Here is a 21,650-nt window from a genome sequence, read left to right on the forward strand (position 1 = left end):
AAAACACATCTATTATGTGCAGTCAAAATAATAAAGTCAAAGTATTAACCACTTTAACTACCTGTAGTAGTTTTTGTAGACACAATGCATGTCCGTACTTTGCAGCCAGGTGAAGAGCATTCCTCCCTAGAAAAGAAATAATTTTAAATTTATGATAAGGGTTATTTTCTTCACATGTGAATTCTTAGAAATGTGCTTCATTTTTCCAAAATCAGTTGACAGACTATTTCATTTGTAGGCATGCTTTAAGTTTCTAAGATGTTTCACCCCGTTTCATATTTTAATTAGAGATAATGTACACACCAAAACAATGAAGGTAGGAAGAAAAAATTAACACACAAACTCATTAAAGAGCAAGAATTTTGTCTTATTCACCACTGTATCCCCAATACCTGGAGCAGTACCTGAAACAGAATAAGTAATTAAATACTGCCATAGGAAAGAATGGAGAGAAAGAGAAAAAGAAAGAGGAAAAAAAAAAATAATGGGGATAGAAGGGAGAGAAAGATACCTAGATCTCACATAACATTTCCAAATAGGCAGTGTGGATACTAAAATGAAGAAAGGTTAAGAGATTTAAGTCAAAGAAAAGGTATTCTCTAATTGATTTGTATACTTCAACTAAAATACAAAGTTTACAAAGAGATTGTCTCTGAAAATCAAGACAATTTGTTCAAATATGTGATTAAAATGCTCAAATTTAAAGGAAATGATAAGGGGGGCAGGGAAGAGGTTACCAGATAATCTGGAAGCTTAGCTCTGAATACGGAAAAAGGTAATTTGCAGAGAACATTCTACCTCCAAACACTATTTCTCCTAACTATACCTCTTCACACATACATCTTTCTTAGATGGTGAAAAATACAAGGGTTTCACCAGACTATTCCAGCTTCCAATCTTTAATGCTCTTAATTTCCCTCGAACTCCACAAACTTCTCTCCAAATATAACTGGGCTTCACAAGTAGACCTTTCCACCAGAAAATAAGTAATTTATGTTCTGCTCATCCTGGATGAAGGAATACATTGATTTTCAACTCTCATTCAATTTTATATGCATTTAGATACGTGAATAAATTTTGCTGAGTCTGATCACTTCTGTGCAGCTAACAGGTTCTAGAACAGAAAGCAGTAAGTCCAGATTTTTGAACAGATACATGTTCAACCACTCCTAAACATTCTCTACAAATAAGTCAGATGTAACAATTTCAAATTTCAATTTGCTACTGTTCACAGACAAATTTTGTAGAAATATTTCACATCCTGAAAAGTGACTAGAATAACTGGTATTTACATGGAGAGAGCATGGAGTGGATAATGAGGATAGACATAGTGGCAACAGACCCTGGTGTTCACCAAAATGCCACAGAAACTTGGTCACATAAAAATGTCAGGTCAGGGCTAAGGACACACCAAATCCAGCCATTTGAGATAGCGCAGCAAAAAATCATGGAAATCTCACATCTAAAGCATATCACCATGAATTATAGTAAAGGTGCATAACTGGCAAGACCTGGGTCACAAATACCTCAAAACCGCACTAACTTGAAATCTGGTTATTTTCAATACACTTTTGTATTGCTAGCAATTAAAAGTTAAGATAAAATACATAAAGATTATTTAATCAAATTTTTATCAAATATCCACATCTGGATTATAACAGACAATATAACAGCAAATGAGACAAGGTCCTTGTCCTCAGGAAAGGACAACTCTAAAGACAAACATAATTAAACATATCAAATAAAAACATGACTAAACAAGAGCAAAAACAAAAGACAACATGAGTAAAGTAGGGTATGTCGGAATGCAGTATATGAAATGATGTCAGCTGAGCCTGGGAAAGCACTTGAGCTTCGTCTGCATTGAAGGAGGGAGGGCAAAAGTCACTTAGATTGGCCACTAGGCCAAAACGTCCAGAGTAGAAAGAACACAGACAAAAACAAGAAAGCCATGTGTTTGAATTGGAATCAGCACAATAAGCTCTTATGAGTTCTGAAAAGGCATGGTTAGTCCAAAATTTCTAAAAATAAATATTCTTCTGCATCAATGGAAAACATATATAAGTAATAAACAGTTTTTGTTCATTCAAAGGTGGTAAATAAATTGAGTTTGGTCTTCAATTAAGAATTTGATGTACCTTTAAGTAAAGATTTTCCTCACTAACTCATTTGTGATCTCTCTCTCTCTCCCCCCGCTTGCCTTCCATTTCCAAACACGATGCTGGCTAACAGTAATGTATTTATTTGTCCATACATGGGGTCACAGGATAAAATATTAAAGTTGTCAAGGAAATTCTCTGCTCTAGGTCAACTCCCGTATTTAACTGAATAACAAAGTAAAAGTGCAGAGAAATAAGCTTCCAAGGGTCTTAGAGAACCGAGGATGACTGTCCAGATGAAGAGAAAACTAAAACACTCACTGAAGAAAAGCAATAGCTATATTCCAATACTTAAAAATCTACCTTGTGATGTGCAGACAAAATTATACTATAATAATTTAAAAGACAGACATAGGTATGACTAAGTTAAGCACAAGGCCTGGTAAGAGACAGACAAACTATCTATGAGAAATAATTTTTTATAAATATAGCTAGCCAAACACAGACCAGGTCTCCTAATGAGGCATAATGGTTAAGAACAGACTCTGACTGCGACTCATCCACTGAAGGACCCCAGGGCAAGTCACTTAACAGCTCAGTGCCTCGCAGCCTTATTGGCTTGATATGAGGATAAAATGAGTTAGCACGTGTAAAGCACTTAGCAGAGTAGTTAAGTAAGTGTCACCTATTCTTGTTATATGATCACTACTGGTGACACTGTTGTTATGAGGCAGTTAGTTCCTCAACACAAGAAATGTCCAACCAAAGGCCAAATGACCTCAGGACAGCCAGAATTCATATACTGAACAGTATATGAGTACAAACTAAATGGCCCCTAAAGGTTCTTCAGAGTCTGAGATTTTCAGAATCCTATAACACTACCAAGATCAGCCCTAGATTTCAGGTCTCCAGCTGCTCATCCGTTCAGTCATCCTTTCTGCTACATCCCCGGTACTTGCCCTCTCCCCTACAACGATACCTCAACTAACTGGAAACAGAAAGTTAAGGACACCTCTTTGTAAATCATATTTAGGTCTGATTTAGAGCATTAGCAGTGAACAACACTTGTCTTCTCTGCTTTGTAACTGACTATAGAGGCAAACATACCTGCAGTGTCACTGGTTGTAATATCAACTCCATGTATGAGGATGGCATTCAAACACTCAAGATTGCCCTTTGCGGCTACAACATGAAAGCTAAACAAAAAGAAAATATTTGTTATGCCATGGAAACTACCCAAGGTCAACTTAAATGTTACGTTAATGTCACCTTATATTCAATACTCACATACATGCACACACGCGCACACGTGCATTTTAAAGGCTACATTAGGACACCTACACATTTAATACAAGAAGAAAGAAACCAACCTCATGTTACTGAAAAACTCATTTTAATCCAAATTTACCTCATTACCTCTATAGTTTATCATTTCAATAACAAAAGCACTGGTGTTTAGACCTTAATAGACGCACTGAAAATTTTCTATCAGATTATTTTGCTTCGTTTCAAATATACTGAAGCCACCAAAACAAATGAAGTTACCACTGAATGCTAAGGCCAAAGACAGATCAAAACACTTATCCATTTCTTTAGAATTATCATATTAAACCTGGTATGGAAAAGCCTTCAAAACACACTAAGCTACACTTGAAAGCCATAAAAGATCAGGCATCATCTTCTTCCTCAAAAGTACTACCACATAATTCTTCCTTTTACTCAGAGACCTGTACGACTGGTTGAAATTTCACACAAACAGGCAGAACTGAACATGTTTTCTAATGAGGCAAGTAAAGCCTATTTAAAAAAATAACTTTAAGCCACCAAGTATTCAAGATACATGATTAAATATCCCATTGTTTCTCTGATCATCTAATACTTTCTTAATCAATAAACATTTACAGAAATATTTTGTGTGCATTAAGAACTGACATTGTAAGTAAATACCATAGCACTTGTTGGCAAAGGACATTGAATCAGGTCCTAAACAAGTACAGTAACCATTGTGAAGATGCCAAGAGAGAAAGGCTCAGCAAGGTGCCTGGTACACACACTTGGCAGCACACTCCCTGTAGGGGTCTCCCCTAACCACACCATTTAAAACTTTTACATTTCCCATTACCTGAAACCTTAGTACTCCTAGCTCCCCACAACCCTGCCTTCATTATTCTAAATAGAATTACACATTTCTAATATGATATATAAATTCAAGATCTCTTTTCTTTATGGTCTATTAATCTCTTCCTACTCAACTAACTAGATGAAAGCAGGGATTCTTGTCTGTTCTGCTTCCTGTTATATTCCCAGAACCAATTAAAGTACCAGACAGATGATGGACCCTCAAATATCTGAATGCTTAAAGACAAAATCTGGACATAGCTTGCAAATTCATTTCCAGATATTACAACACTCAGTTATACCTCTATTAGTATTATGATGGATATAAATGCAAACTAGAGACCGAGCGCTACTAAGTAAAGTAAACCAGGCTTGCGTACAGTTTGCATTAGAGAGAAAGAGATGCTTCTGTTAAAAGGAATATCGTGCTCTTAGAAGACAGTAGAATTAAATTGCTATAAGGCTGAGGTAGAATTAAATTGCTTACAGTAGAATTAAATTGCTATAAGGCTGAGGTATCCATTAATCTCTCTGCAACACTGAAGACAGGAATTATACTATGCAATGTACCATGAGAACCTTTTGAGGAATGGTAATTTCCTTCAAGCAAAGGTTTGTAGTCTTCCAACAATCTTGGGGTTCTCATTTTTTGTCTGCTTTTTTTAATTTCTTGGCTCACAAAATTTGAAAGACTCCTTCAAAATAACTCAACATTATACTGATGATGCACTAAAAGGGCAGAAATCACAGCAAATCTACAATGCATTATTAATGCTGGCGTGCTATAAATAGTAGATGTGCTTCAGAAAAGATATATCAATCTTAAATTTTATTCAGAGTTGCAAAAGAAATCTGGAAAACTGCTTTATAGAAATACTCTTTTTCAATTAAAAAAAATCAACTTTTTCTTTTTTTAAACAAGTACTTCTACTTCTATAATAGGAGATCCAGGTAATCTGGACAGTCCCCACCTCTGAGGACAACTAGAAAAGCTGAATAAAAAATAATACATCTGCTTGAAGGTATCAGTGAGCTAACAAGAGAGTGAAAAATTACTAGGCCAGTATGCAGGGAAGGACAGAGGCTCAGAGAGGTGAGCCTGGTATTTGGGGCTACTTTTTGTCTAGGAGCATTTGCTGATTCTGGAGAAAACAGCTGGGAAGCTGAACAGTAATTCTGACAGCCTGAGGGGGTGGGGAGAAAGGAATCCCTGGCTCTCCAAGTGGCAGTGGGGATTCTCGGTGAACCTGCCCCATTTTGCACTGGCAAAGGGCTACACCCTAGGAAAGAGGCAAACAGGAAGAAAACAGATCCTTGCAGTGACTAAGCTAGGCCTCAAATATTTCATTTTTGAAATTGGACACAGGTCAAGATGGACGTTATTTTTGTCTTAAATTCCAAAAATTAAAAACCAAAAAAATCCTTCAAAATAAAATTATTTTTATAATTATAGAAAATATATTTGTAATATGTCCTATATTTGACTAAATATAAAATGCTTTAATTAAAAAAGAATACAGTGTGTGTGTGAATAACAAAAGGAAAGTATTTTATCCAATGAATCCCAGAGAGAATTCTACTTCCTACAGTGAAAACCCCAAAAACTAATACTACTCAAATATTTCACAAATTAAATTTCATAGTTCATCAAATTACACCAGATTTTCATAATTCTGACCATTAATACAAATAATTTCCCTCAAAATTGAACCTTAGATCAAAAAAATCTGAAAACTCAAGTAACCATTCATTCAAAACATTCAAAGCAGGGATGGACATAACTGAAGAAATAAGGTTTCACTGAATATTTTCATCCCAAAGGAAGATTCTTTCATCTTTTAACATCTTGGCATTTGGAGAAAAAATACAAAAAACAGTCAGTTTTAGAAATTAAATTTTCACTACTTATATTGTGAGCCCTATAAATGGCTTAAAATTTAGCAAAAATAGAAGCAGGACTCAAAATAACCAGTTCTGTTTTATCAAACTGCCTACTTGATAAAACTGAAACTAGAAAAAAATTGAAACTTCTCAAATTTTATTGCTCTTATAAACAATTTAAAGTCACGCTTTGCTATTTTTACTATACTAAAATATCTAAGCATTCTAAGGTAGTGACCTACATCAAACATTAACTATTCACTTCCTAATACTCATTTCTATATTTAGTATCTGGTTTCTAGTTATAATATTCTAAAAAAACTCATGCAAGTATAAGGCGGAGAGGAATTTTAGGAAATGAGACTTTTCACCTCTGACTTTGGAAGGTTTCCTAGATAAGGTTTTAACTGCTATATTTATAGAGGGTAGTAGCAGAATCTAGATCTGCTCTTGAATCCAACTGCTCCCCACCCTCAACAGGAAGGGAAATGATGAAGGCTGGGGAGGGATGAGAGGAAATATACCTGGTTCATAAGCATATAAACAAGCCAGTAGTCCTCAGTCACACAAAAACAAGAGTAGGATCACTACCAGTATCTCCCCTAAGTCACACTAGTCATTCTATCTCCCTACTGCCCTAAACATTCTCATTTAAATTAATCACCCAAATATAAAAATGGATTGGGCGTTAAGAGGAAAAGGCAGTGTAATTTACAGAACTCTTCCAAGACAGAAAACTTGGGTTTACATGCCAGACTTTTAATGAGACTAGACCAAGTTATTTAACCTCTGTAAACTTTTTCCTACTTCTTTCAGAGGGCCACTTCAAGGATCAAATATGATAAGGAGTATAAAAAAGCTTATAAATAAAGTTGCACCAAATAAAAATGCACCAAATAACCCAGGCTGTGGTTTGCCATAGGGCCCAAACAACTAGACCACTGGGTAAGTATTTTAGTATTCTCTCACTTGAAAATCTTTGATATTGAGAACAATTATTAGTCCAAATTGTTTGAAAGTGATGTTTGAAAGATTTTATAGTGTGGGTTTTGATGGAGCTTTTTTTACATTAAATGTTGATAACCATAATTCACAAATTTCATTTGTATCCCAAGAGCCTACCCAAATTCCCTTTAGGGAATTATCATCAGAAATACTCACGCAGATCTGCCTTCAACATCTAGTTTGCCTGGACTGACTCCCTTTTTAGCAAGGATTGAGGACACTTTTTCTACATCTCCCCTTTCTGCTGCTTTCATCAATCGGTCATCATATTTGTTCCAATCTGCTGCTTGCTAAAAAAAGAAAAGAAAAAAAAAGTAAACATGGCATACTATATATATTAGTAAGACTTTCCAAAGAAGGGGGGAAAAAAGAGAAGGGAAAGCAGTAGTGTAATACATCACTCAGTTACCAACTGCACCCCAAATTTCCTTGTCCCTGCTGTTCAAATTTCACAAAAAGAATCTTTCCAAAACACATGATATACAAAAAATATTTTAAATTATACTTTTGAGAAAAAGGTTGTTTCTCATGTTTTCTGCTGTTTTCTTTGCCTTCAGAGCAAAGAAAGGAAATGAATAACTGTTAAATACCTAGCCTGTTTCAGGCATGAATTACTCGTAACAACTCTAGTAAACCAGAATTATCATCCCTATTCAACAGATGAGAAAAGTCAAAGCTCCAGGGACATTAAATGACTTAAGCGGCCAAGCCCAGTCACGACTTCTCATGACTTCCAAAATCAGTGTGCTTTTTTTCCTACTCTGTAACCCATGCTTCCAAATTTGGATCTGGTTACCTGTCTCCCAAGACCCTTAGATACAGTGGAATTCTGTACACCTTTTGAGAAACTCCCCCCCCCACCCCGCCACCACCACTTGTTTAAAAGGTACTGTTGGAAATATAATTATGGGGGCAAACTACACTCAATAGAAAAAGCAATCCATTATGCTTATATATTAGAATAAAGAGAAACTTCCACATAGAAAAAAAATTTCTAAAGTATTAACTACTTAAAAATCCTAAAATTATAGATCACAGATGACTTTCATTTTCTTCCTTCTTTACATTTAACATATAATGCTTTTGTTAAAACAAGATTTTTGATTTGAACAAAAACTTAATGCATGTGTATTTAAAAGGAAGATCAAAGGCAATTCTTTAAATAGGAGAATGTATCATGATGTATATTTTAATTATATCAGTTATCTTTAGCTTTGACTGGAAAAAATATATTCAAGACACTCTGAAGCCAATAATTCAATCTTTCCTTAGTAAGTAGAAATGGAGAACCCAGAACTAAATTATACATTATTTATTATTTACACAAGTAAGGTTTTAGCCTTTTAAAATTCTATACAGTAAACTTATTACTAAATTCTTTGATAAGTCCAGTATCACTTCTAGAACAAAAAAAGATGTACATATTTTTCACTTAACTTACAAAGCAATTCCTGTGTCCACAAATACAATAACAAATCTCTGGGAGGAAAAAATGAATCACTTATATGAAGCATATCCTCTAAATGTTTGATCAATATGATTATTTTATATCTACTATCCCCTCTAAACCAAAAAAAAAAAAGCAACCAATTTTCTAGTTAAATAAGCAATGTATTCATTAAATACTTGAAGTGAAAAATATAAAAACTTAATATCAAAAAAGATAAACATATTAAAATTTTAACCCACCCCTGAAATATAACATTTCAATGGAATCTGATTCAAATACCTACACAGACTCCAGAATTGTTGTGTCTAGTCAAATTTGGAGATGAACCCACTTCCTTCTAACTTGAAAAATTCAAACTACCAACTATGAGTAGTGGCTAGCCCTACGTATTCGCTCAAAGTATAAACTACATTTTAGGCATCCTCTTTCTTTAGCTTTAAAACAAAACAATCAGCTTACTGACTCTTAATTGGGGAGTGGTTGTAGATGTAGGCTTTGTGTTTTCAAATGCCTAAGCAATTAAGTCATGTTTAGCACACAAACTCTTGCTCTAAATTGATTAGTTTATCCTTGCAGTTACAACAACTCAACTTTATTTCCAAGTAAACTCGCTGGAGGAGAAAGGAGCTAATTTAAAACACTAAAACAACTGTAAAATCCCAAAGTAAGGCTCTTTAAAAGACAATTAATGAGATTAAAGTCTCATTATTATTCTGTGATTTTCAATTTTACTCCACCAGGCACAGTTTTCCATTTTGGTCCACTGTCAGTTAACAGAAACACTGCTCAATTATTAAGACTCTACTATGTGCTTTTTAAACACACAAAAAGAAACAAAAACTTTTGTTTCTTATCACTAACCCCAATCTGCTAATCAAATAAATCAGAGAAAATATAAGACGAAGAAACCAAAATTAATAAAACAGTAGTACATTTTAAACGAATTCAGTTCAAAAAGCCTAACCAAGACTCTTTTGTTACACTGTACTGCAGGGATACCCACTCTGTTCTTAGGAGCACAAGAAAACCAACAGTTCATCATAGACAGGATTCAGTTTCTTGTTGCTAACAGCAAACTACTTCGCATTAAGTTACAAATCTCTGTAGCTCACAAAGCAAGCCCTCAGAGAAACTCCTAACAAGTGACTCGGTCCTCTTTACAAGGCTTTCTGCTCTACAATCTTCATGCTGGGCTACACTTAGCTTGGATCTCTAACGATATTTTCTTCGTCTTCGGAATCCTTCTCTGCCTTCATAACGCTTGAAAATTATCTTCCTTGCTGCGCAGCACTTGATTAAGAGCAGCCCCAAATCAGGTACTGTAACTCCTCCTATTTGTTATTCTTTAGAAGCTGTCTTTCAAAGCTGTCCCTCTTCAGGGACTCCACTGGGAAACTTGAACGGCTCTCTGCATCCTGCCGCCTCAACACTGCAACACAGACCAGCGTCTGTGCATGATAAACTGTCCACATCCGAATCATCGCGTAAACAGTGTGTAGACTCTCTCCCATTGGTCAGGATCTATTTTAGATTCCATAGGCCTTGACAGCTGAGTGACAGATAGAGAGGGGCAGCTAAGAATATACTGTAAATACATGCTTCTCCTCTGAGTAATAAACTTCAGGTCTGCTAGGGAGAAATGACTCAAATACACCGTAAAACATACTTATTATGTCAAAGCAACCTGCATGACATCATGACAATATTGTTAAGAGACAAATTTGGTTATTCCACAAAACAATATTTAAAACCAGTTTCAGTCTTAGGATCATCTATCATGAAGTTATAATAACCTTGATAAACAGAATACAAATTCTATTTTAAGAAAATGTGTCACTTTCATTTAAGGAAGCACACACACACACAGAAACATTTTCAGATTTTCTCCATTTTCCTTGTACCCCTATCAGTCTCGTTCTGCACACAGCCAGGTTTCAGCTTACAACTGCCGCCAGTCTGTCCCCTAACACGTTAAATGAGAAGAGCCAGAGGCACTGCCAAGACATTAAATAGTCTGCATTATGATGAATACTTTTCAACAAATTTTAAATTTAACTCGGTACTCTTAATTTCCAAGTTTAGCACCCTGCCTGATATAATAAGCAAATATTGTAACAGTGGAAAATCAAATTATCTGGATTCAGAGATTCTAAAAAACAAATACAATGATTAAATACTAAAGGAGGCAAATTCAAATGAGTATTAATCACTGAGCAAGACTGTAAATAAAACTCTATTTGGGGACAAAGCAAACTACCTCTCCACATCCTCTATGATGTTTAACATGTTTGTACCACAACATTCCTTACATCATCAAGGACCATGACAAATATCCACAAGCTCCAGGGTGTTTTTGTACCTTCTAGTTCCCACGGGAGCATAAGAGTAATTTACACTTCCTCTAAAAAGGCAGATTTGGGAAGATCCTTTTATGGGAATGCAAAACATCCTAACACAACTGTTTATAGGAAGGAGGTAACTGCTATACTATAGATCATGCTGTCAGTTAAAAATTCTGTTACAAACTTCATCAAGAAATCCATTTCTTACTATTTAAATTTAAAATAATAGGTACATATTCTAATTATAAAATATATAAGATCATATACCATGATGTATTATTTTTGAAACAATAATTTTTTTTCTCCCAAATCACATTAGACATCACAATGGATTCTTGGCTGGACCCTGAGACTCCACTCACTCCATTTCGCCCTTCTTCAGAGGAAATCTGGGTGGGATAGAACTCAAGCCCTGTCCTTTGGTTAACAAAGCAAGCACATTCTTTCTAGAAATAGGACAGCAAAGGCAAAGGAAATAAAAAGAAAGGGGGAAATCTGTAATGAGTAATAAAAGCCATACATGGAGCTGTCTGTACTAATAACTATGGCTCAGGAGATGGGATTTATGTGCCCTCCTATACTGCAGATAACCTGAACTTCTCCAGCTTCTGTTACTTAGTCTCCTGTTCCTCCTCTCACTGCCTCCTTCCCAGCTGTTTCCCAAGAGCTCTAAGCAAACTCCCACCTCTGCTCTCCCCTGTGCCTGAAAGATTCTTCCCTTACCTTCATTCTGGTTCTTAAATATCACTTCCTCAGAGGGCTTCTCAAACCTCTGTATCTAAGCAGCACCAGCCCCATTCTACCCCTGCCACTCTTTCTCTTTCTGCCCTTCACTTATCTTCATAATGCTTATCAGTATTTGCCATTATATCATATATTTAGCTGTTTATTAGCTTACTGCCTGTTTCTGGTATTTACTTCAAAAGTAATCAAAATAATTAGGGGGACAGATTGAATACAACATCACATTAAAAAGATTATACACCATGACTAAGTGGGATTTATTCTTGGAATGCAAGGACAGTTCATCATATGAAAACTGATCAATGTAATACACTACATTAACAGAATTAAGGACAAAAGTCACATGATCATCTCAATTGATATAGAAAAATCATTAAATAAGATTTAAAATCTTTCATGATAAAAACACTCAATAAACTGGAAATAGAAGGAAATTACCTCAACATAATAATGGTTATATATGAAAAGCACACAGCTAACATCATATCCAATGGTGAAACACTTTTCCTCTAAGATCAGGAACAAGATAAGGATGCTCACTCTTACCATTTTTATTCAACATAGTATTAGAAGTCCTACCCAGAACAATTAGACAAGAAAAGGAAGTAAAAGGCATCCAAATTGGAAAGGAAGAAGTAAAATTATCTCTGTTTGCAGATGGCATGATATTATATGTAGAAAATCCTAAAAATTCCACAAGGAAAAAAAAAACTGTTAGAATAAATGAATTCAGCACAGTTACAGCATACAAAATCAACACACAATAATCAGTTGTGCTTCTATATACACTAACAATGAGCAATCCAGAAATGAAATTAAGAAAACAATTCCACTTACGATAGCATCAAAAATAATACAATAATTAGGAATAAACCGAACCAAGGAAGTGAAAGACCTGTATACCTAAAACTACAAAACATTGCTGAAAGAAATTACAGAAGACACAAATAAATGGAAAGACAGTTTGTGTTCAGATTGGAACACTTACTATCATTAAATGTCAATGCTACTATAAGTGATCTACAGATTCAACACAATCTCTATCAAAATTCCAAAACCATTTTTTTAAGAAATAAAAAATCCATCCTAAAATTCATACTGACATTTAAGGGAACCCAAATAGCCAAATAATCTTGAAAAAGAAAGACAAAGTTGGAGGTCTCACAAGTCCTGAATTTAAAACATATTATAAAGCTACAGTAATCAAAACAGTATGGTACTGGCATAGCGATGGGTACATCGATCAATGAAACAGAATAAAGAACCCAGAAATAAACCTTCACATGTATAGTCAAACGATCTTTGACAAGGGTGCTAAGATCACCCAATGAGGAAAGGACAGTCTCTTCAGCAAATGATGTTGAGGAAATATCCACGTGCAAATGAATGAAGTTGGACCTTTATCTTACACAATATAGAAAAATTAATTCTAAATGATTAAAGACTAAATTTAAAGACCTAAATTTAACATCTAAATATAAAACTCCTAAAAGGAAATATAGAGGAAAAGCTTCATGACTTTGGATTTAACAATGATTTCTTAGATGTGACACCAAAAGCACAGGCAGCAAAAGCAAAAATAGATAAATGGGACTACATCAAACTTAAAAACTTCTGTACATCAAAGGACACAAACAACAGAGTGAAAAGGCAACCTAAAAAATGGAAGATTTCCAAATCATATATCTAATAAAGGGTAAATCTGCAGAATACATAAAGAACTGTAACTCAATTATAAAGAAACAAATAACTCAATTTAAAAATGGACAAAAAAAAAAAAGGAGCAAAGGCCCTGAAAAGACATTTCTCCAAAGATGATATACAAATGACCAACAAGCATATAAAAAGATGCTTAACATCAATAAATTAGAGAAACACAAATCAAAATCATAATGAGATATCACTTCACACCCATTAGGATGGCTACTATCAAAAAAATAGAAAATAATAAGTGTTGACAAGGATGTGGAGAAATTGGAACCCTTGGGCACTGTGTGTGGGAAAGAAAAATGGTGCAACCACTATGGAAAATAAGATGGAGCTTCCTTAAAAATTAGAAATAGAACTATCATATGATCCAGCAATCCCCTTTCTGGGTATATATCTGAATGAATTGAAAGTATGATCTCAAAGAGCTATTTGCACATCCATGTTCACTGCAGCATAATTCACAATAGCAAAGAGATGGAAGCAACCCAAATGTCTACTGATGGATGAATGGCTAAATAAAGTGTGGTATAGACATGAAATGGAATATAAATCGGGCATAAAAAGGAATGAAATTCTGTCATGTGCTACACCACAGATGAATCTTGAGGACATTATGCTAAGTGAAATAAACCCCAGCCCCCCAAAGATAAATACCGTATGATTCCATTTATATGAGGTATCCAAAGTAGTCAAATTCATTGAAACAAAGTAGTCAAATTCATAGAAAGAAAATGGTTACCAGGGTCTGGGGAAAGAGGGAAATGGGGAATTGTTATTTAATGGATATAGCATTTCAGATTTGCAAGGTGAAAACCTTCTGGTGATAATTTGCACAACGATGTGAATATACTTAACACTACTGAAAGGGTCACTTAAAAATGGTTAAGATGGGAAACTGTATGTGTTCTTTACCACAATTAAAAATAAAAATAATAAAACAAAAGAAATGCAGTCTCTCACTATCATCAGCATGATTCATATCAATTAATAAACTTTTCAAAAACAAAATTAAGAGGGTGAGGATATAGATGAAACAAGATTGGCCATAGGTTAATAATTGTTAAAGCTGAGTTATAGGTTCATTTGGGTTCACTATACTAAACCATTCTCTCAACTTCTGATGTTTCATTCACTTTTGATACATGGTCCAATAAATCTGGTTGATGTATAAATTATTAAACTATATTACATGCTTATTACCAAGGCCCTTCATTAATATGGCAGGAAATGCAGTATATCCTTTCCACTCAGACCTCTCTGGACTAAAATGAAGCTATTGTCATTCATAGCCATATACTTACAAGATGAGCTCTGTGCCATTGAATGAAAGCATTCTAAAAAGAAGGCGTAAGTTTTTTTAAAAAGCACTAGTGGTTACCACATATTATAATAAATATACTTCTATACTTCAGTACTGCACTGTTAAAAGGTTTAATCAAGATTTTTTAAACATAACTAAGTCCAACAGTTGCTTCATTTATTCAATATTTAGGATAGAAGGTCTCCTGAGAAGAACTTTATAGATACAAATAAACAAGCAGACTTTAAAATATATGCAAATTCATATAAAGTACTTATATATATTTAAGAGGTGGACTCAACAGATCACAGCTAACATGATTTGAAGACAAGTTTTAGCCTAAAGGCAATTCTGGATACATTACCCAAAAGAGAAATATACAGGATTACCACAAAACTTTCATAGAAAACTGCTTAAAACCAAGAAAAGTCATGCTAAGAAAAGTATCACATTCACAGATCTTCATCATTTTGGTGTCATAGGTCCCTTTGAGAATCTGATAAAAGCAATGGACCCTCTTTTAAAAATTATACATAAGTATATAATCAGAAAAATTTACATTTATTTTCAGGGAGTTCATTGATATTCCTTTCTACAAATACGGAGTCCATGAACCCCATGATCAAAAACCCTAATATAGATAAGGAGAAGCAGCAAAAGTTCTGAATAAATACTGAATAACATTATTAATAATATTATATATATTTAATAATATTTATTAATAATATTATATATAATATATTAATAATATTTATTAATAATAAAATAAGTACTGAATAACTGCCAGAAGATGGGATAATTTATTTGTTCAGTAAAAATTTACTGAGCATCTATGTGTAAAGGGATATGAATACTTGACTCAACATTCAAATATACATGCTCATTTGATATGTGCTACGCCACATGTTAAGTGCTGGATATACCAAAGGGAACAGAACATACATGAGACCTGGCCTCAGGCAATTCACAGGATTAAAACTCAGTCACTTTCTGCAAAAAGAGGGAAATTATAAGAAAAAAAAACTGTATAAAAAAATAACTAAACTGTCTACTAAAAGATGAGTAGGGAGATGAGACCAGAGGCCGAACTCGGGATCTGACAAGATGACCAGGCTGCCCCGCAGGATTATCAAGGAAACCCAGCGTGGGCTGGCAGAACCAGTTCCTGGCATTAAAGCAGAACCAGATGAGAGCAACGCCTGTTATTTTCATGTGGTCATTGCTGGCCCTCAGGATTCCCCCTTTGAGGGAGCGACTTTTAAACTTGAACTATTCCTTCCAGAAGAATACCCAATGGCAGCCCGTAAGGTAAGTTTCACGACCGAAATTTATCATCCTAATGCAGGTAAGCTGGGAAGACTATGTTTAGATATTTTGAAAGATGAGTGGTCCCCAGCACTGCAGATCTGCACAGTTCTGCTATCGATCCAGGCTTTGTTAAGTGCTCCCAATCCAGATGATCCATTAGCAAGTGATGTAGCAAAGCAGTGGCAGACCAACGAAGCCCAAGCCATGGAAACAGCCAGAGCGTGGATGAGGCTATATGCCATGAATATTTACATCGATCCGATCATCAAGCTTGTATCACTTCTCCTGTTCTGCCAAGACTTCTTCCTTTTTTATTTGCATGTGATGGACACAGTTTTAGAAACATTACAGAATAAAAGCCCAGACATCTTCAGTCCTTTGACGATTAAATGTCCATGAGCGAATCTATGTCTTGTCCTGATTCACTGTTGTAAAGCAGGAGCAGAGGCTAGAAGTATCATCTGGATTGCTGCAAAATGTTTAAAAGCAGTGCCCCTCTCCGCTTTTATTCATTTCTCCCATCATGGTTTAAGTAGAAAGCACTGTGAATGAAAGTAGTTGTCAGGGTTAGCTGCAGGGGTGTGGGTGTTTTTCTTTATTTTATTTTTTTGGTTGGGGGAAGGTAGTTTTATTTTAATTTTATGGGCTCCTTTCCCCCTTTTTATGATGATCTAATTTCACTGGTTAAAAGCAGCTAGCCAGTTCTTTAGAATACGCTCTCTAGCCAAGTCTAACTTTATTTAGATGCTGTAGATGGACAAGTTTGAGCCAAAATGGGAACACTAAACAAACATCACAACACAAATAACATTGTGACTTTGCTGTCAAGTGTAGAATCCTCCCTTCAAGAAAAAGCTTGTGACCATTTTGTATGGCTTCTCTGGAAACTTCTGTAAATCTTCTGTTTTAGTAAAATATTTTTTGTTATTCTAAAAATAAAAAAAAAGAAATAAAAGATGAGTAGAAAAATCACCAGGTTTGAAATAGCACCACAAATTAGGAAAGTGAACACAACTTGTAGCCCTTTGCGGTGAACGAAGCACTTCATGATATATTAATTTAAAAATCTATTCACATATGACTCCCATACACATCTGCAACCCAGGCTTCTCTAAGCTCCAGGCCCAGGTATTCAAATATCTTCTTGACAATTCTTCTTCAATGTCTTAAAAGTACCTCCATGTCCCAAACTATAAATGTGTTCTCCTGAAATGTGATCCTATTTCAAGTTTGACTAACACAGTAAATGATACCATGATCCATCTAGTTGTACAAGAAGGAAATCTAGAAATGAGTCTTGACACCTGACTCTCCTTGGTCCTCCATCGCCGAATCCTGGTGACTTTACCTCCTCACTATTACTCAATTCCACCTGCTCATCTCCAGGTCCATCGACATTACCCTACTTCAAGTTAGCACCATTCCTCACCAGGGTTAACTGCATTAATCTCCTAAACAATCTGTCTATATTCATTCTAGCCCCTTCCCTTGTATTCTCCACACTGTAGCCAGAGTGATTTTCAAAATGAAAACCTAATCACACCACCACCACTACACCACTCCCTTCCAAATACCATGTCCCACCTCACTTAAAATCTTTCAGTAGTTTTCTGTTCTTGCAGGAGAAAGATAATTCCTTTATGATGTCTACGAATCCCTGAATGGTGTTACCCCTACTACCTCCCTCAGCCTCATCATATGAAATGCTAACACTGCTTCTCATCTACATATGCAGAAACTGAGTCCACTAGGAGACTGGGATTTCATATAAGGCAATTGCAGTTAGTTGCAGAATGATTAGCGAATCCTATTGTTAGGACTTGTTGTCCAGTCCCTTCTACTAATTAAGCTATTTCCATTTCTCAAATCATCCAAAAATAAATCTTTGATGTAAAAATGCAAGTATCTTTAAAAAATTTAAACACTGTAAACTTAGATGTCCTTTATAGAAAAAAAAAATAAAAAAGACAAAAACTTCCACGTTTGCATATGCAAACTTCAATGAAGCACCTACTACATGTTATGCATGGCACTAGGGATAGAGAAGTGAATAAGATAGCCGAAGTCTCTCTCCTTTTTTAAACCACTTTATTAAAGTATAATTAACATGTAAAAAGCACTACATATTTAATGTATACAACTCAATGAGTTTAAGTCTATTCCAGTGAAACCATCACCACCATCAAGGCCATAAACATATCAAAGTCTCTCTTCTAATGGAATTTGACGTCCTAAAGGAAAAAGACAGGGTTAAACAACTAAGGAAAACAAAACACTATCAGGTGAGAATTGGGAAGGAGATGTGATGGAATGCTGGGGATAGACTGTAAGGTGGGGTAACCCAGAAAGTTCTGAGAAGGCAATACTGAAGATGGGATCCGAGTGAAAACGAAGAGCCAGCCTGGGAGAATTCACATTTCAGAAGAGAACAAGCAGTGAAGTGAGCTTGGCATGGTTGAAAGAAGGCCAGTTTAGCTGATGCATAATGAGTAAGAGGGACCATGGAATGAGGGGGGGGGAGGCACTACAGATCTAAAATGTGAGATTCCCCAGTTTTGTCATTAAAATTTTTCGAAAGGGACTTATTCAGGAACTAAAGCAACTCTTCTTCATAAGGTTCTTTTGACCACTTTAGAATCAAGTCTAAAAAAATAATTCATCCTAAAGTACTATTTTTTTGCACTTCCAAGCATTTATATTGAACAATAACCAGCTAAGTCTTAACTTGTCTTAAAATGTTTATAAGATTAAACAATTATCTTAACATAATAAATATCATAAGTACCTCACTCACCTCAGACCTAGAAACCTAAACAAACTGCAATGAACTACACTTAAAAAAAAAAGAAAGAAAGAAAAATAGCACCGCAAAAAATAGAATTTCACAATCACATCCTCAAGACAAGGCTTTTCAAGAAAAAGAACACAGAGGCAACTAGATAAAGTCTTCTCCAAGGCGAAAAAGTCCTAAATAAAAACTAAACAACATGTACATTTAGGCAAATCCTTAAATATCTAATTGAAACAAAGTATAACAGGCTTCATAGTACCCTGCAATTATCACCACTCCTGTTGCTAAACCCAAGGCAGCTCTGCCACAACTGAAAATGGAGCAAACAGCAGAAAGCAAACCTCCTGAAGCATAAACATTCCTTGAAGATTAGGCTGCACAATTAAGAACTGTTCTACAGTTCACTGGATTGATGATAGTAAAAAATATTTCCCCCATTCCATTTAGTCCAAAGGTTATTTACTCTTCTTTCTTATATAACAGCAAACTAGAGCTTACATAATAGAAAAAAGAAAAAAAAAAGAATGTTAAAATAAACCAGGAAAACAAAAGCAGAGCATCCAGTGTCTTTTCCCCAGACCCCAGATTCTTTTCCCTTTCTGATTTTTCCTTATCCTTATTTAATTAGGCCCCGTCTTATCCTCTCAAGCTTTCCACTGTGATCTGAAAAGTACTATATAGGCAGGACTCAATGGAACAAATATCGGAAAGGGAAAATTATAAGCCAACAATCATTTTTCTGACTAAGACATTAACAGGCTTAATCCTGCTTTACTGGATTTCTCTACATAAAAATGTCAAGGACAAAAAGACAACAATAATAATAACTACTATTATTACTTAAATAATAAATCTAACTTCTTAAGGACTAAAGGTGCTATGACATCTAAAAAAAACTTTAAACTGCAGTCAAAAAGACTCAGCATTGCTTTGATAAGATTTCCTAACCACCCAGTTTGATTCTATTCTAGTCTGTTGTATAAATACCAGACTGTCTACCCCCAACTATTGCAGGTATTTGCTCCTTTATTAGAACTGTCTAGGGGCCCAAAAGAGGTTATTTAAAATAGACAGGAAACTGCCTCTCCAATTTTAATAAGCATCATTTGTTTCATAATATTATTTATTTCACCCTTCCTCACCAGAAGAAGCACTAAATTCTAAAGTAAATATATACATAAATCTTAAACACAACAAATTATAAATGTATATCATATAAAAATAGAGCTCTCGGGCTGGATAAGTAAGATTTTAAGATCCCATTTAAAATGTTAAGCAATTGGTTATAAGGGAGAAATAAGCATAAACTTTTCCCTAGAAAATTTTAGAAAAGAATGTATTCAAATTAGACTTCTTTAAATGCCTAAATGTCATCAGTGAAATGTTCTCAATATAAAGGTAAAAACCAAGACAGGTCTATTATGCCTCTTACCCCATCTTATATACAACCAGTGAACAGAGTAATACCTCTGGTGAGTTTTAACAAACATTTTTGCTAATGTCTGATATATATATATCTCTCTCTCTCTCAAAATGGGACAGATTTAGAAAGCATTCTATGTTTTTTCTTGACAAAGTAAAAAGCAAAACAGATACACTTATAAAAAGCCTCTGATGGGGTCTGACCACAATGAAAAATAAGAGCTATTTTTATTTCTTTGGCTATTTTTTCTTGGCTTTGCAAAGAAACATTAGCTAAACAAAAATATGTTTGCTGGAACTCAAAAGACCCCTCATGAATAAAACTGATAATAAATCTTACTCTACTAGCCAGTATTTTTAAAATAAAAGTGGGAAATATAAAGATATGTACAGAGGGTTATAAGAAAATACAAGCTTTTGTAAACATATCAGAAGTTAACTGCTTTTCTTTTTAATTAAGAAATGAATAATAGTTCTACACATGAGCATAATTCTTCCCGCATAGCGATTTTACACAGGATTTCCTTCAGTGAGTCTTAATATATTTCTCTCATATTAAAAATACATGACCAAATTAATAATGAAAAAGAATGAACACTGATGATATTTAGGTATATAATTAGAAAACACAGCATTTAAAATAAAAATTCAATTTCAAAATTCTTTAAGAAATACTTATAAGTGCTTTATATACATAATTGTTACACTATAAGAAGAACTCTCTAAGTCATACTGTTATTTCTATTTTCCAAACAGGGCATAAAGAAATGAAGCAATTTACAGTGTTGGATTGTGCAGCTACTATTAATTCCTTTCACTCCTGTAAGCCCACCCTTTGCAACATGACTTTGCCATGATTCCCATCAAAAGGTGGCATTTATTTCCTCATCCCTTAAATCTGGGCTGGACTTGTAACTTATTTTGACAGATAGAATGTGGCAGAAGCGACCATGTAGAACTCTGAATCTAAGTCCCAAGAGGCCTTGCAGCTTCCCGCCTTGGGATGCTGCTGACACAGCGTAAACAAGCTGGCGTCCAGAGCATGAGAGATCTTAAGAGAGCAAGAGCCCAGCCACCCAGTCGTGCAATCTAGCATAAAGTGCCAGACACATCAGCGTTGCCAATTTAGACCACCCAGCCTAGAAGCGCTACCAGATGACTTGGCAGCCACATGAGTAAACCCAGACAAGACCAGTGGAACAACCATGCAGCAGAGCCCAGTGCAAATTGCTGACCTATCGAGTCAGCAGCAAGTAAAATAGCTGTTGTTTCAAACCACTAATTTAAACCTAGGACTGTCTGAAACCAGGGCCTACACTCTCTCTACTAACTAAAGCTGCAATTTACTATTTGGTTGGGAAACAAATACATCTTGTACTCTAATTCAATTTTACAGATACAAGAGAAATCTAATTAAAAAATAATAGTTTACTTTTTTTTAATCCATTATCTAAAAAAAGGGGATGAGCTGGGCACAGAA

At 35.0% G+C, this 21,650-nt stretch overlaps 2 protein-coding genes across 4 annotated transcripts in view; one reads left to right on the forward strand and one right to left on the reverse strand.

Annotated features, from left to right (window-relative positions):
* Positions 1-21,650, reverse strand: part of UACA (uveal autoantigen with coiled-coil domains and ankyrin repeats) — an 82,141-nt gene that overhangs the window by 32,993 nt on the left and 27,498 nt on the right. The window contains exons 1-4 of one of the 3 annotated variants that reach the window (XM_057723147.1): positions 9,557-9,664; positions 7,260-7,393; positions 3,207-3,295; positions 62-126 (exon numbers count right to left, since the gene is read on the reverse strand). In XM_057723147.1, the coding sequence (XP_057579130.1) occupies positions 62-126; positions 3,207-3,295; positions 7,260-7,393; positions 9,557-9,595 (327 nt within the window). In that variant the 5' untranslated portion in view covers positions 9,596-9,664. Of the gene's footprint in view, positions 1-61; positions 127-3,206; positions 3,296-7,259; positions 7,394-9,556; positions 9,665-21,650 lie in introns of those variants that run through there. The other 2 variants (XM_057723146.1, XM_057723148.1) reach the window with 2 other exon arrangements.
* LOC130846693 (ubiquitin-conjugating enzyme E2 N-like) lies at positions 15,754-16,356 on the forward strand. The gene has a single exon (XM_057725082.1). It carries the CDS (start codon positions 15,754-15,756, stop codon positions 16,354-16,356), a length of 603 nt encoding a protein of 200 aa, XP_057581065.1.

The sequence above is a fragment of the Hippopotamus amphibius genome, chromosome 2 (genome assembly GCF_030028045.1).
Source record: "Hippopotamus amphibius kiboko isolate mHipAmp2 chromosome 2, mHipAmp2.hap2, whole genome shotgun sequence".
In the NCBI taxonomy this organism is placed as follows: Eukaryota; Metazoa; Chordata; class Mammalia; order Artiodactyla; family Hippopotamidae; genus Hippopotamus; species Hippopotamus amphibius.